Here is a 21,149-nt window from a genome sequence, read left to right as displayed (position 1 = left end):
GAGCAAGGGGTCACTGGTCTGCTGTAGCCCCCTGGTCAAGGCACATATGAGAAATCAATCAATGAACAAATAAGGAACTGCAAGGAAAAATTGATGTTTCTCATCTCTCTCCATTCCTGTCTGTCTGTCCCTCTCTCTCACTCTCTCTGTCTCTACCACAAAAAAAAAAAAAAAGAAAAAGAAAAGAAAACATGTGAGCATTAAAGTTTAACTAGCATTGAAATTTTAAGCTAAGCAGGAAACTATCTTGAAAAGTTTATTTTCAGTACATACAGTTTTGAAGAAATGTTTCAAACAGTGGTGATTATGGGCCACAATTGCTGAGTCAGTGGTAAGGAAAAAGTCTGATGAAATTACTCGGAACACTTAACGAGAAAGCAAATTAGACTTCTTCATTCAATTTTGGATTTTTTCCATTACCATGCATCCTTGACTTGCAAAGTGAAGCAAAAGCAATGGGGTCATTCAAGAATAGAGGAGTCGCAAAGGAAATAGGGGAGGGAAAGAGAAACGAACACAAAGGAGTAAAATTTTAAACTACTCGTGAACATCACTGGCAACAGTTACAGGTGGCAGATGCCATGACACTCCTCTCCGCGAGCATATGGATTTTCATCATGCTTTTGTAAACAGCTTCTACAGGTACCTCTATTAATAATGGACTAGCGGCCCTGGCCGGTTGGCTCAGCGGTAGAGCGTCCGCCTGGCGTGCGGGGGACCCGGGTTCGATTCCTGGCCAGGGCACATAGGAGAAGTGCCCATTTGCTTCTCCACCCCCCCTCCTTCCTCTCTGTCTCTCTCTTCCCCTCCCGCAGCCAAGGCTCCATTGGAGCAAAGATGGCCCGGGCGCTGGGGATGGCTCCTTGGCCTCTGCCCCAGGCACTAGAGTGGCTCTGGTCGTGGCAGAGCGACACCCCGGAGGGGCAGAGCATCGCCCCCTGGTGGGCAGAGCCTCGCCCCTGGTGGGCGTGCCGGGTGGATCCCGGTCGGGCGCATGTGGCTGTCTCTCCCCGTTTCCAGCTTCAGAAAAATGCAAAACAAAAACAAAACAAAACAAAAAAAATAATGGACTAGCACACATTTGAAAAGTTCTTTTATAACCAGACTGCAGTGACAGAACCTTATGTAAATTCACTAGAAGTAAGGTAGATAAAGCTAAATATTGTCTAGATGTTGTAATTTTCCTTATACTTCCAGTGGTTCATGCTCTCATAGCCTTCTCCCCTCTGAGGTAGAGTCACATCATTAACTTGCCCAGTGCCTGAAACTGCTGTGCCAGCCACGCACTGCACCATGGAGGCTATGGCCGGGACCACCATTCACTGTGCTGGTTCTAAAACCCCAAGGAGCATTGCTGGCTCTTCCATCACCTTGTATTATGGCATTTATCAGATAATGGAGAGATATAACATTGTCTGGGAACTTGGACTCTAGTATCAGTCCAATTTATGACACATTTTGCTTTTGTCCTGTGCTGGTTTTAGACTTATTTAATCCACTCTAATTTACTATTTTATTTCCATTTATCATTGTTTGAAACAATAGAAATCTTCTGCTTTTTAATTGGCAAGTATATCTTTTTAGTAGTTGCATGTAATACTCATAGAGTAAATCCCCAAACCCTTAAGTCAAAACAGGATTCTAGTTCTCTCAGCCCAGTTTAGAAGACAGCATTGTTAACAGAGAAATTCAGCAAACATATCTTTCTTACAAACCATATATTCTAAGAAACTAACTCTGAATAACAGCGTGCAAACTCTTGAGTATCTATTTCCAACTGATAAAGTAAGAAGAGAACATTTTATATTCTTTACCACTCTATTTGGTTTCAAACACTAAAAGGGTTGCAAAACCTCTGGCTTTACAGTAGTAGAGCAGACAACCTTTTAAAGTATTTTCTGGCTTGTGCTTTAGAATTTCTTATTTGTGAATACTCCAGAGTTTTATAATATCTGGCCTTTTTGTTTGTTTTCACTGAGGTTATTTAATTCAAATGTGATGATTTAAAGAACAAAAATAACCATATGTACATGATTTTATATTATTATTTGATCCAGAATAAAATGTTATCTCTAAGGAATTCAGTAAACATTTTATTATTGTTGTTATTATTAAGTGAGAGTAGGGGAGGCACAGAGACAGATTCCCCCACACACCCCGACCGGCATCCACCCAGCAACCCCCCTACTGGGAGATGCTCTGTCCACCTAGGCCATTGCTCTGTTGCTGGGCAACTGAGCTATCTTTAGCACCTGACTAGCGGCCAGAGAACCATCCTCAGTACCCTGGGTCAACTCATTCCAACCAATCGAACCATGGCTGTGGGAGATGAAGGGAGAAAGAAGGAGAAGGGGGAAGGGAGAAGGGGGAAGGGAAGGGGTGGAGAAGTAGGTAGTCACTTCTCCTGTGTGCCCTGACTGGGAATCAAACCCGGGACATTCACACACCGGGTGATGCTCTACCACTGAGCCAGCTGACCAGGGCCAAAGTAAACATTATTTTTTATTTATTTATTTATTTTTGGTATTTTTCTGAAGCTGGAAACAGGGAGAGACAGTCAGACAGACTCCCGCATGCGCCCGACTGGGATCCACCCAGCACGCCCACCATGGGCGAAGCTCTGCCCACCAGGGGGCGATGCTCTGCCCCTCCGGGGCGTCGCTCTGCCACGACCAGAGCCACTCTAGCGCCTGGGGCAGAGGCCAAGGAGCCATCCCCAGCGCCCGGGCCATCTTTGCTCCAATGGAGCCTTGGCTGCGGGAGGGGAAGAGAGAGACAGAGAGGAAGGAGAGGGGGAGTGGAGAAGCAAATGGGCGCCTCTCCCACGTGCCCTGGCCAGGAATCGAACCCGGGTCCCCAGCACGCCAGGCTGACGCTCTACCGCTGAGCCAACCGGCCAGGGCTATTTTTTATTTTTTAAGAAAACAAAAAATAAAATATTTTGCTTGTGTGTACTTACTTATAAAATCAAATTTCACAGGGGAATATAAGCCCTAGGATCACAAAGAAATTATTTTTTTCCAGTCAGCTCCTTTAAAAAGTTAAGAAATCAAATGTGTGTTTTTGTTGTAAACAAGAAAAATATATCTTGAACTTTCTTCTGTTTTACAGAAAATTGTTGCTTGTGATGCTAAACATTAGATTTCAATTTAAAAATGCAATTTAAAGATAGCAATACATATTTTTGGCATACACAGAATTTTTTTATTTCAAAATAAACATTTTGCATTTCAAAAGTATATACTTCAAAAGAAGGTATTTTATATTTACATCTCTAATTGAACATTGTATTTTTTAATCAGGTTAGCCAGTGATATAAGGTAGCTGAAAAAAAAAAAGATGTCTCTTGGCCCTGGCTGGTTGGCTCAGCGGTAGAGCGTTGGCCTGGCGTGCAGGAGTCCCGAGTTCGATTCCCAGCCAGGGCACACAGGAGAGGCACCCATTTGCTTCTCCACCCCTCCCCCTCTCCTTGCTCTCTCTCTCTTCCTCTCCCGCAGTGAGGCTCCATTGGAGCAGAGATGGCCCGGGCGCTGGGGATGGCTCTGTGGCCTCTGCCTCAGGCGGTAGAATGGCTCTGGATGCAGCAGAGCGACGCCCCAGAGGGGCAAAGCATCGCCCCCTGGTGGGCATGCCAGGTGTATCCCGGTTGGGTGCATGCGGGAGTCTGACTGCCTCCCCGTTTCCAACTTCGGAAAAAATGAAAAAAAAAGAAAAAAAAAAGATGTCTCTTGTCTGTGAACAACAGTACTTAAGCACACAGAAATACTATAATATTTGTGTTTATATTACCTGAAAAAAGAGATTGAAAAAGTAATACATTGGAAGTAGCTTCACTGGAGAGCTATTTTAATGAAGAAAACACAGTGATAAGTCTTTATATATAATGACCTGTTTAGGAGGCACTTTGAACTGAATAACTGCAATTGGATTTCTCCCAATAACCCTATTGCTTACATTTTTAATGCCATTTTCAAATAAATGACTCTATTGCTGAACTAATATAAAATGATAAATTTCTTTCTCTTTCTTTTAAATAGAGAATAAAAGTAGAGTATCAGTAATTTTAAAATGGGAGACATATCATGATCATTATTGGAAGAAGTTTCTGGTGGCACTCCTCAAGAATTAGAAATGCTAAGTATTTGAATATTGCTTCTTGCAAAAGGCTAGAAGAGAAATATCAGCTTAGAAAGAGCAACAACTAAACCTGGCAGAGCAAGTACCAAACTGTTAGTAGCAGTTACCTTTGAGGAGCGAAGTGGAATGGGTTGGGAGGGGGAATAGTGGAGGTAGGGGTGCACTTTCACTTTTTAGTCTGCATGCTTTCTGGCTGGTTTGAATTTCTATCAATGAGAATGTTTTTATTAGATAATTTAAAAAAGGGTAGTTAAAACTGTTAGGACTAATAAACAAATTCTATAAAGTTGTAGGATGCAAAGCCAACACACAGAAATCGGTTGCATTTCTATATACTAATAATGAACAATCTGAAAAGAAAACTACAGAAACAATTACATTTATAATAGCATCAAAAAGAATAAAATTCTTGGGACTAAACTTAACCAGGAGGTAGAAGACTTGCACATGGAAAACTACAAAAATTGCTAAGTCATCCTATGTTCATTAATTGGAAGACTTTTTCTTAAAATGTCCATACTATCCAAAGCAACCTACAGATTGAATGTAATCTCTACCAAGAGCCCAATGACATTTTTTTGTACAACTAGAAAAATCCATTTTATTATTCAAAAATTTTTTTTGTGTGTGTGAAGGGGAGCAGGAAGCATCAACTCCTGTATGTGCCTTGACCAGGCAAGCCCAGGGTTTCAAACTGGTCCCTCAGGTTTTCAGGTCAACGCTCTATCCACTGTACCACCACAGGTCAGGCTAGAAAAATCCATTTTAAAGTTTATATGGAACTTCAAGGGACCCCAAATAGCAAAATCAAGGATAAAAAAGAACAAAGTTGGAGGCCGCATACTTTCTGATTTCAAAACTTACTAAAAAGTGTAGTAATCAAAATGGTGTGCTACTGGCATAGAGAAAGACATAGGCCAATGAAACAGAATCCAGAATCCAGAACAAGCCCTGACATATGTGGTCAAATGATTTTTGACAAGGTGCCAAGAGAGCAGGGAAAGGACAGTATGTTCACTAAAGATGCTGGGAAACTGGATTTCCACCTGCAGAAGAATGGAGTTGGACTCATACCTTACACCATTTACAGAAATGAATTCAAAGTGGATCAGAGACCTAAATGTAAGAGCTAAAACTATAAAATTCTTAGAAGAAAACAGGAAAAGATTTCATGCCAATATATTTGGCGATGGCTTTAGATATGACACCAAATGCAGAGTCAACAAATAAAATGGATAAATTGGACTTAATGGAAATGAAAAGCTTTTGCACATAAAAGGACACTAGCAAACAGAGTGGAAAGGCAACACACAGAACAGAAAAAATATTTTCAAATTATGTATCTGATGAGGAATTACCATCCAGAATATTTAAAGAAATCCTACAACCGAGTAACAGAAAACACTCCAATTTAAAAACGGACTAAGGACTTGAATAGATAGCTCTCTAAAGAAGATATACAGATTCCAATAAGCACATGGAAGGTGCTCAACATCTCTACTTATTACAAAAATGCAAATCTAATCAGAATGAGACACTGTTAAGATGCCTATTATCAAAACCCAGAAAAGAACCAGTGTTGGCCAGGACATGAAGGAGCTGGGACCCTTGTGTACTGCTGGTGGGAATGTAGAATGGTGCAGCTGCTGTGAAAAGAGTATGGCTGTTCCTCAAAATATTAAAAATAGATTCATCATATGATCCAAAATTCAATTTCTGGGTACATTACCTAAAAGAATTGAAAGCAGGGATTTGAAAGATATTTGTACATTCATATTCTTAGCGGCATTATTCACAAACAGCCAAAAGGTTGAAGCATCTTATCTCTAGTGATGGATGAATGGATAAACATAATGTGGTATATACACAATATAGAAAATTTTCAGCCTTCAAAAGGGAGGAATTGCTACAAGGTGGATTAACCTGTAGGATATTCGGCTAACTGCAATAAGCCAGGCACAAGAGGACAACCACTGTGTGATTCCATTGATGAAGTAACTAGAGTAGTCGGTCAACCTCACAGAAACAGAAAGTAGAAGGGTGGTAGCCAGAGGTGCGGTACAAGTGGGAATGGGGAGTTATGGTTTAATGGGGACAAAATTTCAGTTTGGGAAGATAAAAAATAGTTCTGGAGAAATGAGGCATTGCAGGATTTCTCACTTTTGGCGGAATTCACAAAACTGAAGGGCATTTCGGTAATTTTGTACCAAATATTCCACGACTGACTGAGTCAAGATTGAGGTATGCACGCATTTAGACAATTATCCATGGTGACTTTGGAACTCGGGTTCTGCATTCATGCTGTCCGGATGCAAAGTGGTTAGGCTTGAAACAATTTGGTAACAGTTAGCAAGCAAATAAAATTCTGTTATTCAGCCATAAGGGTCTATTTTTCATTCCCTCGTATTCCACAAAGTGTTAAAAGTTCTAGACCGGGAGCAGTTACTGGATAACAAAAGAAATAAGTAATTTGTAGCAGGTGGTTCTAATTGTGCCTATCAAACCTGTCGCTCAACTGTGCAGAAGAGTGGAAAATCAATTAACAACTACAAGCTTGGGTACTGGTGAGTGTCAGGAGTGTCTTAAAAGGAAATGATTACTGGGGCTGCTAGTGGACACTCCTGGATCTGAGGAGACTTTCCATTTACTGCCCAACCTTCTCAGACTAAAAGTGCTGTTGAAAAATATTAAAACACGTCTTGTCCCTCAAAGAGCAGTACAGGATAGGTCTTTATTTCTTACCCGTTGGGGTCTGAATGAATAAAAATCAGGAGTATGGGTCCTTCTTTCCAACTTACATGCCCCGTGTTGGAGTTGCTGCTTTGGGTGTAGACCTGTCTGCAGGGCAGTGCACGTGTATGCTACCTGCCTGGCACAGGTGACTCCCTGGGGCAAACGTGGGGTCCCACGGGGGCTTGCTTGGGGAGTGAGTAGCAAGCCAGCACAAGGTCACCTGGATGGGCCTGAGAGGTCAAGGCAGGGAGAGCATGCCATCATTCTACTTTAGAACTGGGCCATACATTAGTATTGGCTACTGAATACAGTTAATCAAAGAATAAGGTTTAAATATTCACAACACACTCTTATATTCAGTCTTGGGAGGAAATGAAACAGTAGTTTTTTTTTTCTAAACACTTTCTATCATTTGCTTGAAGTCCACAAAGGTATTTAGAAGATGAAATATACTGCTCACAAAAATTAGAGGATATTTTATCGCTTCATATTTATTTTGAAATATCCCTTAATTTTAGTGAGAAGTATACTTAAACTTGAACAGATTCTGCCTTACCTCGGATCATTTTGGCACTGTGGGTTATCTGCAATGTCGCTTTGAGTTTATCCATTTATTGTGTTATTCTACCTTCTTGACTTGTTTTATATATCCATTTTCTGTCTCTTTGGCTGCTGGCCTGCAAATAGCACCTGGATGATTACACCATGACTTTTATTTCTTTAATACGGCATGCTAATGTAGTGCCTCTCATAGAACAGGTATTCAATAACTAATTTCCTAATAAGCTCCTGACTATTGAAGTTTTACAAAGTCAGATAACATTGGAAAAGTAATTAACATAGTACCAGGTATGGACAGGCACTCAATGAACATTACACAAACACACACACATACAAAGAAAAGAAAGAGTAAGACATTTTAAAAAGGTGAAATAATTAGACTTATTCTCTTTAGTGAAAACATAATGAGTACAAAAAATATTAACAAAAGAGCATAGTTTCATTGGTCAGGTCCCTGAATAAAGTCCTATGTCAACTCACTGACTGGAAGACTTTCGACTGAAGGTAGTCTTGAAACTTTTTGGATGGCTGAACAAATTGAGAAGGCTTTTTCCCCACCTTGTAGCTATTCTGGGATGGAGAAAGGTAGGTCTAAAAACAACACTGGCTACATCAGAGACAGTGCTATACTTCGAAGGAAGGGTCTTGTAAGCATAGAATGTTTCAGCAGGCAATTTATTTTGCCAAATACTGTCCATTTATTCCTAGCTGTGTGTGCACACATACATGTGAATTTCTGTACATTGTTTGGAGGACAGAATGGGAAAGAAGGTAAGAAATCAAGAAGATAGGGAGGAAGGAAATACTGGTGGCTTTGAATAGTGACATCCATGGGGGGGGGGGGAGCAGAGAAAGCTCACAGGAATACCTCCTGCAGGTTAGAACTACATGTAATGAAAGCCTCGCACCAGTTGTCTGTTTCCTGGTATTTGTGTGTGTGTTTAAAGGCAAGTGACTAGCTCTGCGGGTATAGTTTTCCCGCTGAACCATTGAAGAGTTCTATGTTGGTTCTGTCTTCAGCAGGGAAGAGTCAGTCTCACAACCCTCCCTGTCCTCCTGATATGACAGTGACCTTGAGGTCACTTCTGCCTTTGGTGTGTTTATCCTCCACCGTACATTGGTAGCATGCTGTGAATTGTAGGGGGTGTCAGAAAGAGACAGTTTCTCCATTAGCATCGAGAAGACACCTGCCGCACTGAGAAGCCTAAACAAACACAGACCCAAGAAGCAAAGGAGAAGTATTTGAATATTTGAAACCTCCACAGTTTAGATACACTTACTTTTGTTATATATAAAAAAAGAACACAACATGACTCACCCACATTAAATTTTAAAAATTTAATGTTAAATAACATATTTCTTTTCTATTTCAATCACTTAGATAAAGTCTAAATACAACAGAATATATTAGCAAAACTATATAATTAATAAATCTCTATGAAAAGTAAAAGTCACCTTAACTTTTACTATGTTATTCAAAAATCAATTTAGTAATAATACCATATGATTTAAATTCACCTCAATCAATAATTTAATACTCTAAAAAAAAATAATTTAATACTCTAATGTATAGTACACTTTAGAATTTGATGAGTTACTGATTGTGGCTAGATTTTATCATTCTAAGAGCCATCATGTCAAAAGACAGTCATGTTTCTGATAGAAAAATTTTATTTTACCTGCTTGTAATGGTTACAAGCCCAGGAGGACAGTAATAACCGCTGGAAGCATGGTCAAAGTTTCGAAGGACTGTGTCAATTTTGTAACAGAACCCACCATGTCTCTCCCATCCCTTAAAAAAGAAAAAGAAAAATGAAGGACATAATCTGATTTAGTTAAATAGAAAAAATCCTTTTTCTGTATTCTCATTTACTACTTACCTTACTTTCTTCTCTGAACCACTCAAAAATCAAAACTTGAATTTTGCCTTAATATCTTTGTATTTATTCTATGTAGTAATGTTAGTAAGCTACAGCCACTTCTAGATTAATTTAATTCTTAAAACCTAAAAGTTTTAATTAGTTTAAAATCTAAAACCTTAAAATCAAATGAAGATAAAGGGGCACTTTCTCAAGATTTTTCTCTTTTTCTCACACACACATACACTTCAAACTTATAGAATTCCATATAAATGGTTCCTACAGGCTGGTGGGAATGAAGAGCGTTGCCTTTGAAGACAGAATGCATGGGTTTGAATCTTGGCTCCACCCCATGGGCCTAATGACCCTCCCCATGTCTTAGTTTTCTCTGTAAAACCAGGTGATAAAAGTATTCATGGGGCTGTTGTGAAAATCAAAGGAGACAATACAAGCAGAGACCTCTGAATGGAGACTGGGACTCAATAAATACAAAAAGGATACATGTATTTAGATCACGGTATATTTTTCCAACTTTCTTTCATAGTGCTTATTTCATATTTTCCCACTGACATTCACTGAGGTTAGGGACTTGGATAAAGTCACAGACTGGTGGATGAGGTGACCTGGAACCCAACTGTGGTGCAACCTAAGATGATTTTGGCTGGTCATAATGCATTCAGATAGAGACTGGCCAGAGTATATATATTTTGGGTAAAGATTATTCCTAAAGTAATCAGCTAGCCTTTTACAGAGAAAGAAAGCAAGCTTTGGCAGACAAAAACGACAAATGTGTGGTCCGTGGCTGAACCCTGGTAGCAATGAAGGGTGATCTAGTCTTTAAAATCCTGTGGTAAGACACATTCACTAGTTTTCTATATTTCAACTGAGTTATTTTAGTTCTTTTTCTTTCAACATTATAAAACTACATCCCTTATATCTATTTTTACATATTTGCCAGTTTTAAAATACACTTCATTTTGTGCCACGCCAACGCTTGCCAGAATTTGATCAGCTATAAAATGATTTCTGTTATATTCTCAGTCTTGCGGTAAATTAAATAAAACCTTATTTTAGAAATCAGCTACTTTAGTTCAAAACATTGTTAAATGAATGTGAGTTACAGGAGTTCCACATCCAGCCAGCAGGATGTGCTCTCAAGTCGCTCCAGTAACGATGCCCCAGCCTTGTCTGCAGGAGTGACTGACAGCTCCGTCAGAGCCCCGGCGGGTCACTCCAGACAGGGCAGGGGAGTAGACGCTTTTGTATTTGGAAGGACAAGTGGAGGAAGTCTGACAATTTGACATTTCTGACAGAGTATTCTTTCTTCATTAGTACTTTTTAGATCACAGGCTGCTTAGCAAAACAAAACAAAACAAAATCCAGGAACTGAACAGACTCAAAAAACGTGGCATAGTAATAACCAGAAAAACGAAGGCTCTTTACGATAAGCCTTTGTACTTATGATGAACGTAGAAAGAATAATTGATTGTATCCATGTACATCCTTTGTACATGAGGTGCCAGTTCATTTGAAATGAAATGATGATGATGACAATACTGAAACAATTGCTCATATTGTACAATCCCCAAAAAAGAGACTCAGAGGGAAAAATAAATCTTTCTTTGCTTTGAAATGATCAAGATTTATTTTACAAATTAATTTTTATGTGCAAACTGTTTAATTACATTGAAACAATTGGCTAAAAGAAAGGATCCTTTTGAGACCATACTCATAGACTGAATGATGCATAAAGAAATTAATGAAAATTTTGGCATAAAGTTAGAGTACGAGGTCTGAACTCAGAATCTTTAAATACTAGTCATGCTGGCCAGAAAAGGGAAACAGTGTACAAAGTTTGAATAGAACGTCAGTTCTGTTTCTGCTGGGTAAGAGGTCAATTGCCCTTTCAACACAAAACATGCTGAGTTGCCTTAAGAAACAGATTGGGACACATTTTTCCCCCGATATTTGTTTAGAGATTATTGATCTGTTATAACTAATTCAGGAATTATAATCATTAGATAAAATGATCAGTATCAGGTCAGCTATGGCATGTGTATTTTCAGCTAGAGTATGAAGATTCATATGTTTACACATTGATTAATACATAAAGTATAAAGTACAGTTTCTGGAGAGATGGATTATTGTTTAATTGAGACATAAATAATTGGATTAGGAAAGAAAACAATTCAAGTAGGACTGCATAAAAACCCAGTTTGGGAAAATTTTGGTGTCATACAATCTAAAAATATCCAATACTTAATTCAAATTCTTTAGTGTGTGTGTGTGTGTGTGTGTGTGTGTGTGTGTAATAGAGAGAGACAGAGAGAGAGAGAGAGAGAGAGAGAGCATGTGCTGAGCACACTGATAGGTAGATTTTTGTGGGGGTAACTTTACTGCAGGATATTAAATATATTTTAAGATTTTTAATACATAATTTTCAACTTTGTAAGTTTAAATCAAAGCATTAAATGTCTTTTTATTACTTAAAGTACTGAAAATGCTTTATTACTTAAAATGTTAAACTATTTTTATTATCCTTTTCCAAAATAATAAATATATTGTGAACATGCATTTTTCTCCATTATTGTCTATAGTCAGATATTTAAGAAAATTGAACAGGAAAGCAAGAGTTTGGATGCAGAAGTGGGCTTTCTCAGTGAGAGGAAGGCTTTGCTCTCACTCTGCCCTCCCACTGGAGGCTGCGGAAACCCCAGTGAGATGGGGCATCGTATGACAGTCAGCATTTGTACAGATGGTATAATAGTATCATTTACTTTTTTTTTTTTTTACCTCAAAAGAAAAGTAGTCTTAGGTTGAAGAGGATGGCAAGGAAATCCTGACAGAGCTGTAAACCCTTCGTATGACTCTAGCTGACAGCTGGTTTGTTAGAACTAGCCCTCACTCAGAAAAAAGAGGAGAGAAAGACAGAAGGGGGGAGGGAAAGGAGGGAAGAGGGAGCAAAGGCAGGAGAGAGAGGGAAAGAGGTTCACTTTAAGTTGATGCAGAATAGATTATTCTAGTTATGAGGTTCCTGCACTTAAGTCACAATGTTAATGGCACTTACCTCTTGACAGCCTGATCCAGTGTCAGAAAGGACATGGCCTGCTTTCTTACAAAGGTAAGAAAGTGTTTCTTCACAATTCTTAACTTTCCAGTGTCCCTCCTAAGGGGAAAAGTATAACAAGATGAATGAATACATCCATTACTGATGCTGATAGGCAACATCAATTATTTTGAATAAAAACATAGCAATAATAAGTGTTTCAGGATGGGGTAATGTATTAGAACCATGTGTTGTCGTTAAAAAGGGTTGCTTCTCGCTCTACATGTGAGTGGGAGGCTCTGCCCTCTCTCCGGCATATAAACAATTGTAAGACAGCCTGATCAGGCGGTGGTGCAGTGGATAGAGCGTCGGACTGGGATGCCGAGGACCCAGGTTCGAGACCCCGAGGTCGCCAGCTTGAGCGCAGGCTCATCTGGTTTGAGCAAAAGCTTGCCAGCTTGGACCCAAGGTCACTGGCTTGAGCAAGGGGGTTACTCTGTCTGCTGAAGGCCCGCGGTCAAGGCACATATGAGAAAGCAATCAACGAACAACTAAGGTGTCGCAACAAAAAACTGATGATTGACACTTCTCATCTCTCTCCGTTTCTGTCTGTCTGTCACTGTCTATCCCTCTCTCTGACTCTCTCTCTGTCCCTGTAAAAAAAAATACAAAAAAACCAAAAAACAACAACAACAACAACAAAAAACAATTGTAAGACATGCATCCTGGATCGGTGGGCAGGGGGGAGTAGCAACAAATATTTCTTGAAGTGCACCGGGCTTAATGTTGAGTGACTTTCATATATTATCTCAATGTTCCTGTGAGGTATGCATTATTACTCCCATTTCAAGGATTAGGTTTAATACTTTGCAGAAGGACCTGCAGTCAGTAAAAACTGAAGAAGCTAAGGTTTAGTACCAGGCTTCCCTGGCTTTATATTAAAGCTGTTCTCAATTTTTCTTTTTAAAAGATGGGTCAAAGCAGTCATGCTCAATTTTTAGTGTGCACCAGAATTACCTGGACGGGTTACTAAAACACCGATGACTGAGCACCATGATCAGTGTCTTATTCAGTAAGTCAGGTAGGCCCCAAGGATTCACTTGCTCACAAATTTTCAGGTGATGTTGATGCTGGTCTGGGGCCAACCTCTCAGAGGAAGCCATTCTGCGGACCCTGTGAGAATGCTGTCCCTCTCTTTAACCACTTCTAAGTGGGAAGGCAGTACAGCTGCTAATAGATTAGGATTTTATCTTCCTTTCCAGAGAATTTTTTGTTTTAAGACAAATCAGACTGTTAGGCTAAAACCACACAATTCAAATTTTAGGTAGTATCTCAGTCACGCAGTGTTTTAGGGGAATATAGAGCCCTTCCATGCCTGAAGAAACATACTATGTAGGAGGCTGACACGATCCCTGCATGAGCAGCCTGGTAGCCCTCCCCCCTGGATCTTCAGTTACGGGGGAGTGTAAAGTGCAGGGTGGTTGCTTAATAACTATTAGATGGGCCCTGGCCAGTTGGCTCAGCGGTAGAGCGTCGGCCTGGTGTGCGGGGGACCCGGGTTTGATTCCCGGCCAGGGCACATAGGAGAGGTGCCCATTTGCTTCTCCACCCCCCCCTTCCTCTCTGTCTCTCTCTCTCTTCCCCTCCCGCAGCCAAGGCTCCATTGGAGCAAAGATGGCCCGGGCACTAGGGATGGCTCCTTGGCCTCTGCCCCAGGCGCTAGAGTGGCTCTGGTCGCGGCAGAGCGACGCCCCGCAGGGGCAGAGCATCGCCCCCTGGTGGGCAGAGCGTCGCTCCTGGTGGGCGTGCCGGGTGGATCCCGGTTGGGCGCATGCGGGAGTCTGCCTGACTGTCTCTCCCCATTTCCAGCTGCAGAAAAATACAAAAAAAAAAAAAAAAAATTAGATGGATGGATGGATGAATGAATAGTTTCCTTGGTTCTCATATTCAAATTTAGGCTTCAACCATGCTTAAATAACTTGCTAATTATAATAACTATATTTATTTTAGTTCTATTTCAAGGGAATAAATGTTACTTTTTATGCATCTACTGTTTAAGGAGCTACTGAGCTGACACAAAGGGGCCACAAAATATCACACAGCAGCACTGTCCTAGCACAGCCAGTGATGTTAATACCTATCTTTCCTCTCTTAAAAATACTTTCTCTGTCCAAATATTAGCTCCTGTTCTATGAACATGCCAAGCAAAATACACATGTTTGTCAAATAAAACATGAGAATGCTAGTAGAAAATGAAGGTCATCACTATTCTATCAAAACTAATGAACCAACAGTGCAGCAAATATTGTAGAATCAATTGTGGTGGCTTTCAGCAGAGTTAGACCCAAGACAAACATCTAGAAAGGTCATTGTCTGTCCCTCCTCACATGTGACTCTGAGACTGCCGTACCAGCTGGAACTGGAACCGCATATATCTGAGACATTCTTAAAAGATAAAACAATAGAACATGTCATATGAGTAAGTGCTTAGAAATTTTCCGTATTCCGTTGGCACCGTCACTTTGTCAAGCTATTTAAGGAATATTAGTAAACTGCTTTTTGGAGGAACTTGTTTTGGTAGCCCCACGGTTTGAGAGTAAGGGTGCTCTCCAAATCCCAATAACCTGAAACCCCGCCAGCTGGCTGATCAGAGAGAGTAAGTCTATTCTAAACATATAATAAATGTTTAAATGGCTGGGGATGAGACTAATTCTGACAACCAGATATTTTAGGTAAATGAGAGACTAGAAAATAGGGATCAGTGACATTAAGGCCACCAGGACCATTACATTCATGTGAGAGAAAGAGTGTGATTTTCCACTTTTTCACAGTTTTCAGAGTTTGCGCACCCAGTTGAAAGCTTTTTATGTTAAGGAGCTAATGGAGCTTAAAAAACCATCATTCTTCAGAGAAATCTCTCAGCACCTCATTTGCTCTCCTTGTTTTCACCATCATAGACAATGGCACCACCATCCACCAACACGGTGGTTGCTCAAGCTACCACTCTGCCTCTCTCTCACCCTCACACCTCATTTAGCAATACTTCCCGTCTCTCAGAGGATCCTTGCATCCGTCTGCTTGTCTCCACATTCACTGCACTAGTTCACCGCTGGAGGAGCCTTGGAGCTGGCTTCTCTGCTTCCACTGCATCCCTTTCCCACCTGTTCTCTGTGCAGCAGCCACAGTTACAGCTAAAAATGTCAACCAGACCATGCCTTTCCTTCCTGAAGCTGGACAGTGGGTCCCACACTGGACCCATAAGCCTCACATGTTTGCATTCCTCCTGTTCCATCTCCCGCCACCCCTACCCATTCACAACTTCTCACCACACTGGTCTTCCTTTGACTATCACACACGGCAAGCCCTGGTCTGCCTTTGGGCTTTTGCACTAGCAAATGTTCTTTTTCCTGCTCTTTTATTTTTATTATTATTATTATTTTTTTGAATTTTTCTGAAGCTGGAAATGGGGAGAGACAGTCAGACAGACTCCCGCATGCGCCCGACCAGGATCCACCTGGCACACCCACCAGGGGCGACGCTCTGCCCACCAGGGGGCGATGCTCTGCCCCTCCGGGGTGTCGCTCTGCCGTGACCAGAGCCACTCTAGCACCTGGGGCAGAGGCCAAGGAGCCATCCCCAGCGCCCGGGGCCATCTTTGCTCCAATGGAGCCTTGGCTGTGGGAGGGGAAGAGAGAGACAGAGAGGAAGGAGGGGGGGTGGCGGAGAAGCAAATGGGCGCTTCTCCTATGTGCCCTGGCCGGGAATCAAACCCGGGTCCCCCGCACGCCAGGCTGATGCTCTACCGCTGAGCCAACCGGCCAGGGCCTCTTTTCCCTGCTCTTTAAGAGGTTTTTGTTGTTATTGTTGTTTTTTAAGTTCCATCTTAAATGTCATCTCTTCAGGAGTCTTCCCTGACTGACTGTCCTATCTGAAGTCACTGCCCCAACCATCATGTCACCTATTCCTCAGAGCTATCATGACAACTAGACTTACCTCATTTTTCTCTATGGGTACTGCCTCGCAAGGAAGTCCCACAAGGGCTGGGCCTGTCTTGGCCTCTGCCCCAGCCCAAGTCCTGGTACAGGCAGCCCTCAATATAAGTCCAGCAAAGTGAGCACTAACCAAACAAATAAACTTACAGATTGCTCTGCTGAGACACACAGCTGGCTTCAACTTGGGAAAATGTGGGGCTCAAGGGTATGCCAATTAGTAAAGGTGACTGAGGAGCCACTAGACCATTCGAAGGAAACTGGAATTTTACTGCTGCTCAAACCAATCCATGTTTCTGATGCATTTTCTGTAAGAGATAAATATAAATTACTTACAGGAACCGTATGACATGCAATGGAGATATTACTATTACCAAAACACACTACTTTACAAGTGATTTCTTCATGTGATGGGGCCCATTTAAATCTTGGTTAAAATACCCACTCGAACCTTCGCCCTACACTGTACCAGATCTGCTTGCCATTGGCCTGACCCGTGAGGCAGAGTGGGGCGAAAGCCAATGCCAGGACCGTGCTCCAGAGCAAGTCAGGTGGCTGGCCGTCCCCTTCCTGCTACTGGATGGAGACTAAATCTACAAGGTCTGTTTTTATTTCTACCTAGAGAAAGGAAAATTAGGAAGGTCTATTGGATAAGGAAAAGGGCACACACACAAAATAACTTTTAACAATAGTCTAGCTTTATGATTTATTTCTTGCTTCTTCCCCACCCGTGGGAAAAAGGAGCAGAAAGTGTTAAAGGCACGGAAATGGGAGGAATGGTGTTGCCTGAAATATAAATAAGTTAGACACCCAGGAAGGGTGAAGAGACCTCACATGGCTGAGAGAGATGTCCAAGGGGCCCTGCTGAGATAGAGGCAGTCACAGGATTCTTTTCATTTCAAAATGGGAAGGGGGAGAATAATGGCAGAGACACGTCTGTTTTCATTCTAAACTAAAGCCTAACTTTAAAAGATCATCAGAATAGAACCTGGAGATTTTTTTTTCATTTAAATTTTTTACTCTCAGTCACTGGTTTCAATATTTCCTGGCAGACTTCTATACTAAATCTAGGACTTAGGTAGAGGTTGACCTGCTCTGATGAGCTACAGCGGGTGGAAGCCTAGAGAGTTGGAACTCCTGAACATGTCACACAATTTAAAAACTGCACCAAATAAATTACCTATTTTTACTGGCTAAAGTTATTTAAATCCAGTTATACTGCTCACATAAATTAGGGGATATCTTATAGCTTCATATTCATTTTGAAATATCCCCTAATATTTGTGAGCAGTATGTTTGTCTAAGCAATCCCCTTTATTGCTTAGATTACATGACCACGCACATTACTGCCGTCTAGTGGTCATATCACTAAATTACAGGTTTAGGTGTTTTTATGTGAAGTTTCAGGAAATGACATTTGCCCCTTGAAAAAAAATATAAAAACATCTAATACATCTGGCATATGTGAGCTGTTACAAAGTTTCTGAGCATGAACTTTAAAAAAATCCAATACATTTACACTTCTGGGTATTATTTAGAAACTTCAGATATACGTATGTGCCATAACTAATCACCTTTAAATATACCTGTAGTAGCTTAATTTCTTTTCTACTCCACTAATAAAGACTGTTACTGTATTACATTTCATACCACTTAAATGAAAGACATTTGGCACTCACCATCTCCAAGGAGGGTTACAAGAAACTCCACGTCTGCTAACGAAGCTATGCTTATTAGCGTCCTGTTATCAGACTGGCAAGAATGCAGAGCCTCCTTCCAGGTCTTCCCTTCCTTCTGGAGTTTATAGCAATTCTGACTGTGGGCATTCCAGCCAGGCTCACAGTGGGTGGCATAGTATTCCCAAGCATCTTTTTCTTCTAAAACCATCAACAAACAATGTCATTTCCCACAATTAAAAAACATTACTCATTACTCTTAATATAAATATTACTCTTAATATAAAAATAAATATAAATAATGCCATCTATTACTTTAAAAATTTGAAAAATAGAAAACATGTGAAACAATAACATATAAATTGTAGGATTCTAGGTCTTCCGAGTAGAGAAGGATCCAATCTATGGTCCAGTTCTAGATCTAGGATCTAATGGCTCTCACTGCTTCATTTTCCAAACGAGATCTCTAAGGTACAAAGAGGTGAGGGGACTTGGTAAAAGTCTCATATCCAAAGCTGAGTCAGAACTAGATATAAAATTTACCAGTTAGAGTTCGCCATTTTTAATATCTTTTCACACTCAAAAAGGAGTATTATGGATCACAATTCAAATGATATTTTATGTACGGTATGTAGGTAGGAGTGGATATTTATCCTCAGCTGAAAAGAGTCTAAAATTCTGGCCACTTCCTCTCGAACAGAGATGACAAATAGCGTTCATCTGAGTCTTAGTGCCTGTGCCATCCCTCTGGATTCACATGAACTCTGGGTTTGATTTAAAGGAAAATTGCACCGTGATGCTTTGAGATTGGCGGGGGAAGGTAGTGGTGTGCAGGCCAAGTTTTGGCGCTCTTCTTCCTGGACCTTACCCCCAACCTGGTGATAGCATTTTTACTTTATTTTACTAACCACAACTGAGTGCCTCCCTTAAGCACAAATTTAGTTATTTACAATTCTACCACTATTTGGGAAACAACACATTCTTTTAAAATTGCTTCTAGGACTCTAACAACAATTAGCATCACAGCTGAAGAATGCAGAACGTTTATATATCATCCACCCAAGTGGTTTTCAACCTAAAAAATGAGTCACAGAGCCCCTCTTAAAAATGGGACCTTAAACTTCACTCTAAAGGTAAGGTAAAAAGACGAAACAGGAACTTCTCTGATTTAAGCAAAGGAAGAGTCAAGAAAGGAACCTGGGCATCCTGGAAACACAGTTTGAAAATACTGGATTAGATCATCAAAAGGATTTGTTGAACTTGAAGCAACGGCAACTAATCCAAACAAATGTACCTTAACTGCCCTCATTTTTGGTCTCTGTCTTCAGTTAGCAGATCAGGAGAGTAAAGAAAACAGAAGAAAAGAAGGATGGGAGGAAGAAGTGCAAGATAGCATAAGAAAGGGAATGTGAAGAAGGAAGAAATGGAGAAAGGAAAATGATAGGAAGAGAAAGAGGGTAAGAGCAATCACACTGGTAGCAATTTCAGCACGTTACTGAAATAATGAAAAAATCTCTACATGAAGAAAATGGAAAGCTGCTTATTCTACCCAAGCCCCATGTTCTACAGCAAATACCCTCAGGCTTAGCTACTTAAAGGAAAAGAAAAATGTTAAAGCCTAGTTGTGAGGAATAATATTTTTAAATGACAAGTCAGCTTATTATTCTAAATCTAAAGTTGTTTCTAATCATGCTGGTAATGATTCTTTTAATTATGGTTATGTTTTAGCTCTCCTTTTCTAGTTAAGATGTTAATTCCCATAGAAACTAAAAAGAGATAATAAACTTTTTTATTTTTTGAGAGAGAGAAAGGGGGAAAGAAAGAGAGAGAAAAGAAAGGGGGGAGAGAGAGAGAGAGAGAGAGAGAGAAAGAGAAGCATCAATTCATTCCACCTAGGTGGGCCATTGATTGCTTCTCATATGTGCTCTGACTGGGACTCAAATGGGTAACCTTGAGGGTAGAGCCCGCCCCCTCAGGATGTAGCTGGTAACCCTGGGGTCAGGCCAGCACCCTTGGTGTTCCTGGGTGCCTGGAGACACTCTGTCCACTGGACCACTGGCTAGGGTTATACTTTGTTTTTCTTATGCAGAATGACTAAGAATGCAAATTTTTTCAAAAGAGAGGTAGAAAATGTTTTCATATGTTTAAGTTACTACTTTGCTTCAATTTTTAGAAAAAAACTTAAATGCGTTTGTTAAATTCATGGTGCCTTTAGGTTAAAAGATATTATCTTGTTACACATTTTTATTCCTCCAAATACAAAACTAGCCTTAGCTGAGTTTAAATTATAAATTATTAGCAAAAATAGAAGACTTAGGATATCTTGAAAGGACAAGTAACAATTAATAGGAACAACTTAAGATGAAAACACTTACTGACTACTTCATGATCAGTGTGGTTTAGGTATTTTTTACATACATAAGGGAAGGTGACTTCACAGTCCCGACTTCTCCAGGCATTTGGCATAAACGAATTAAATGTTCCACAGTGATATTCAACAAATGGCTCAAAATTTATTTCTGAAAATAAAGTGTGTGTGTGTGTTTGAAGTTAGAAACAAAAGCAGTTCTTTAAATATATATTGAAATTGTAGTTTTAGCATCAAGGAGACAACCCTTTGATTCTCTTTGGCATACACAGTAAATCCTTTAAGATGTTATACTTAGGCCCTGGCCAGTTGGCTCAGTGGTAGAGCATTGTCCCAGCATGTGGAAGTCCTGGGTTCAGTTCCTGGCCAGGGCACACAGGAGAAGCGACCATCTACTTCTCCACCCCTCCCCCTCCCCCTCTCACTTCTTTCTCTCTCTCTCTCTCTCTCTCTCTTCTCCTCCTCCTCTCCTGCAGCCATGGCTCTATTGGAGTGAATTGGTCCTGGGCACTGAGGATGGCTCCATGGCCTCTGCCTCAGGCACTAAGAAATGGCTCAGGTTACAATGGTTCCCCTAGTGGGCTTGCTGACTGGATCCTGGTCGGTCCGGGTGTATGTAGGAGTCTGTTTCTCTGCCTCCCCTTCTCTCAGTAAATAAAGAAAGAAAGAAAAGATGTTATATTTATGACTTTGCAATTGAAATACAGGCATGACAATGAAGTGATTGCTCAAAGTTGGCAACAGCTGATTTTATTGCTTCTAAGTAGAAAAATATTTTGG

The 21,149-nt window shown here is 40.6% G+C and overlaps 1 protein-coding gene across 1 annotated transcript in view; it reads right to left on the bottom strand.

Moving 5' to 3' along the window:
* The window catches only part of PLA2R1 (phospholipase A2 receptor 1), a 131,931-nt gene that overhangs the window by 61,188 nt on the left and 49,594 nt on the right, over window positions 1-21,149 (bottom strand). The window contains 5 exon segments of the mRNA XM_066279856.1: window positions 9,111-9,223; window positions 12,358-12,456; window positions 16,476-16,633; window positions 18,005-18,199; window positions 20,377-20,520. Coding sequence (XP_066135953.1) covers window positions 9,111-9,223; window positions 12,358-12,456; window positions 16,476-16,633; window positions 18,005-18,199; window positions 20,377-20,520 — 709 coding nt within the window.

This window comes from Saccopteryx bilineata, chromosome 5, assembly GCF_036850765.1.
Source record: "Saccopteryx bilineata isolate mSacBil1 chromosome 5, mSacBil1_pri_phased_curated, whole genome shotgun sequence".
Lineage (NCBI taxonomy): Eukaryota > Metazoa > Chordata > Mammalia > Chiroptera > Emballonuridae > Saccopteryx > Saccopteryx bilineata.
This window is presented reverse-complemented; position numbering and strand designations above follow the sequence as displayed.